Genomic DNA, 2,418 nt, shown 5'->3' with positions numbered 1-2,418 from the left:
AAAGGAGGCTCTCGCTATTAATTTTCAATTGATTGCCCTATCACTGTGTAACCGTTGTGTTGATATTGAATTTATTGAACTCCTCAACGTCTAAGTCTGACATCAAGTGACTTCTCATTTGAACTGCTCTGGACCATCTCTTGTTTTTAATTGGATATTGTCTCTCTGAGTTTATAGATGTGGTTAATATTAGTTGTTTTGTACTGTATTAGCTTCATGCAGGTGACATATTCATTTTATGATTGTGAATGATACTCAATAAATGTTTTTATACCATCTCCAACTCAATTATCTTTTAATACAGTCCACTACTCTTTAATTAAAAATCATAACACCCTCGATTTTTTAACATTTGGTCCTTCGGGCCGGATAATTGAGTTGGAATTTGATCATCGTTCACTAATCATATTTGTCTTCTCTGCCCTCTCATGAAATTGTGCACCTCGATCAAGAATACTTTGAGTAAAAGAAATTATTTCTCAATAAGCCTGCTCATGCCTTCATCTCCACAAGCATTCGTCATCTCAAGGAGTCTCTCGAGCCACCTCAATGGCCATCTAAACCGGTTGCTTCGTCCTCGTCTGCTCAGACATCTCATTACCAACTCTCTGGCGACTACTCAAGTTGGACCTCTTCCAGTCCTTCGTAATTCAACTCCTCAATTCCTAATGCTGAACGCCTCCATTACCTCAGATCTTCTCTTCAGTCGACTCCTCTGAAGTAGATCTGTCGCTTGGCTCTCACTGGCACACCTCACTTCCCATAGCTTGGGGAAGTCTCATTTCTCAATACGAGGACAAACTTCTCCTCTTGGCTGCTCTTTGCTATAAGATCTTCTCGACCCCTCAATGTTCGTCTCAAACAAGTCCTCGTTTCTATTATGAGACCCAGCTCTAGACCGAAATCTTCGTACTCTCACGATGCCGCCTCTAATGTCGCCTCTTCCAAAGTCTCCTCTAAGATCTGCTCAAAAATAGCCTTCTCATTTAATGGCCAAAACGGCCACACGACCCCCTCAGCCGAGCCGTCTCACCAAAGTCACCTCAAGCCTTCTCATCCAAGCCAACGCAAAAGACCAGCGAAGCCAAGCCAGCCACCTCGAAAAGGGCCTAAAGTGCTCAGGCAGTCATCAAAACCCCTCGAAGACAGCTCATCTCATTATATCGACCGCTCATCACACCAGTCATCTCGTACAACGCAAGACTCCTCATCGAATCTGGATCGGAACTCTCGTTCATCTCTGAAGACTTCTCAAGACAGCTCAGCCTTCCTCGAAGCCAATCCAAAGTCACCATCGTTGGAATTGGTGGAGCCGCCTCAAGATCAAGAGGATCAGTATTGATCACACTGAAATCTCTTCACAATCACATAACCGTGAATATAAATGCTCATATCTTGTCATCTCCATTTACTAATCTACCATCTTTCAATTGTTGCACACAACCACGTTTGCCACACCTCGACAATTTGAAGCTCGCCGATCCAGAATTCTACACCGCAAGGCCAATCGACATCATATTGGGTGCTGATGTCTATGGTTCCATCATTCTTCCTCAACTCCGAAAAGGGCCAGATGGGTCAACTCCAACAGCTCAGCTCTCGATCTTTGGATGGTTGGTCCTAGGTCCAATATGCCCTCATCAAGAAGTCTGCTCAAGTGTGTCTCCTCAATACCATGCCACTCAAGAATCTGACCTTCAAAGCCTTCTCGAAAAGTTCTGGGAACAAGAAGAAGTCAAGACCACCTCCGTAAGTCACCTCACTGCTGACGAGCAGGAATGTGAAGACCACTTCAAGACCACTCACTCTCGACTTCCTTCTGGACGATACATGGTAAGATTCCCATTAAAATCATCATCTAATCTTTTGGGATCTTCCAGACAACGTGCCTTCCGATGCCTCCAAGGACAATTTCGCAAGTTCGAGGGAAACCAAGAATATTGCCAGCTCTACACGGACTTCCTCACTGAATACGAACAACTCAAGCACATGAAGAAGGCTCCCTCAGACATCTCGCATCCCAGATACTATTTGCCGCATCATGGAATTCTCAAACCAGACAGCTCCTCCACCAAATTGCGAGTAGTGTTCAATGGTTCCAGTCCCACCTCAACAGGCCTCTCCCTGAACGACATCATGCACACAGGAGCGAAACTTCAGTTAGATGTTATTGATGTATTGTTCTGGGTACGTCGCTTTAAATTTGTGTTTTCCACAGACATCACGAAGATGTACAGACAGATCATGGTGCATCCAGACGATTGGGATCTCCAATGCATTCTCTGGCGAAACTCAGAAGATGAGATAGCGACGTACCACCTCACCACCGTCACCTATGGAACCAAGGCTGCTCCTTTCTTGGCCATTCGAGTCCTCCTCCAGCTCATCGAAGATGAAGGTCACAAGTATCCACTCGCC

The 2,418-nt window shown here is 45.0% G+C and overlaps 1 protein-coding gene across 1 annotated transcript; it reads left to right on the top strand.

The window, feature by feature from the left end:
- The first annotated feature begins 880 nt into the window (after nucleotides 1-880).
- On the top strand, nucleotides 881-2,117 carry LOC123310276. Its single transcript, XM_044893744.1, has 3 exons — nucleotides 881-949; nucleotides 1,150-1,833; nucleotides 1,881-2,117. The coding sequence occupies exons 1-3, from the start codon at nucleotides 881-883 to the stop codon at nucleotides 1,968-1,970; spliced, it is 843 nt and encodes a 280-aa protein (XP_044749679.1). The 3' UTR covers nucleotides 1,971-2,117.
- The last annotated feature ends 301 nt before the right edge of the window (nucleotides 2,118-2,418 follow it).

This window comes from Coccinella septempunctata, chromosome 3 (genome assembly GCF_907165205.1).
Source record: "Coccinella septempunctata chromosome 3, icCocSept1.1, whole genome shotgun sequence".
NCBI lineage: Eukaryota > Metazoa > Arthropoda > Insecta > Coleoptera > Coccinellidae > Coccinella > Coccinella septempunctata.
Note: the sequence above shows the minus strand (reverse complement) of the source record. Positions and strands in the feature narration are given on the sequence as shown.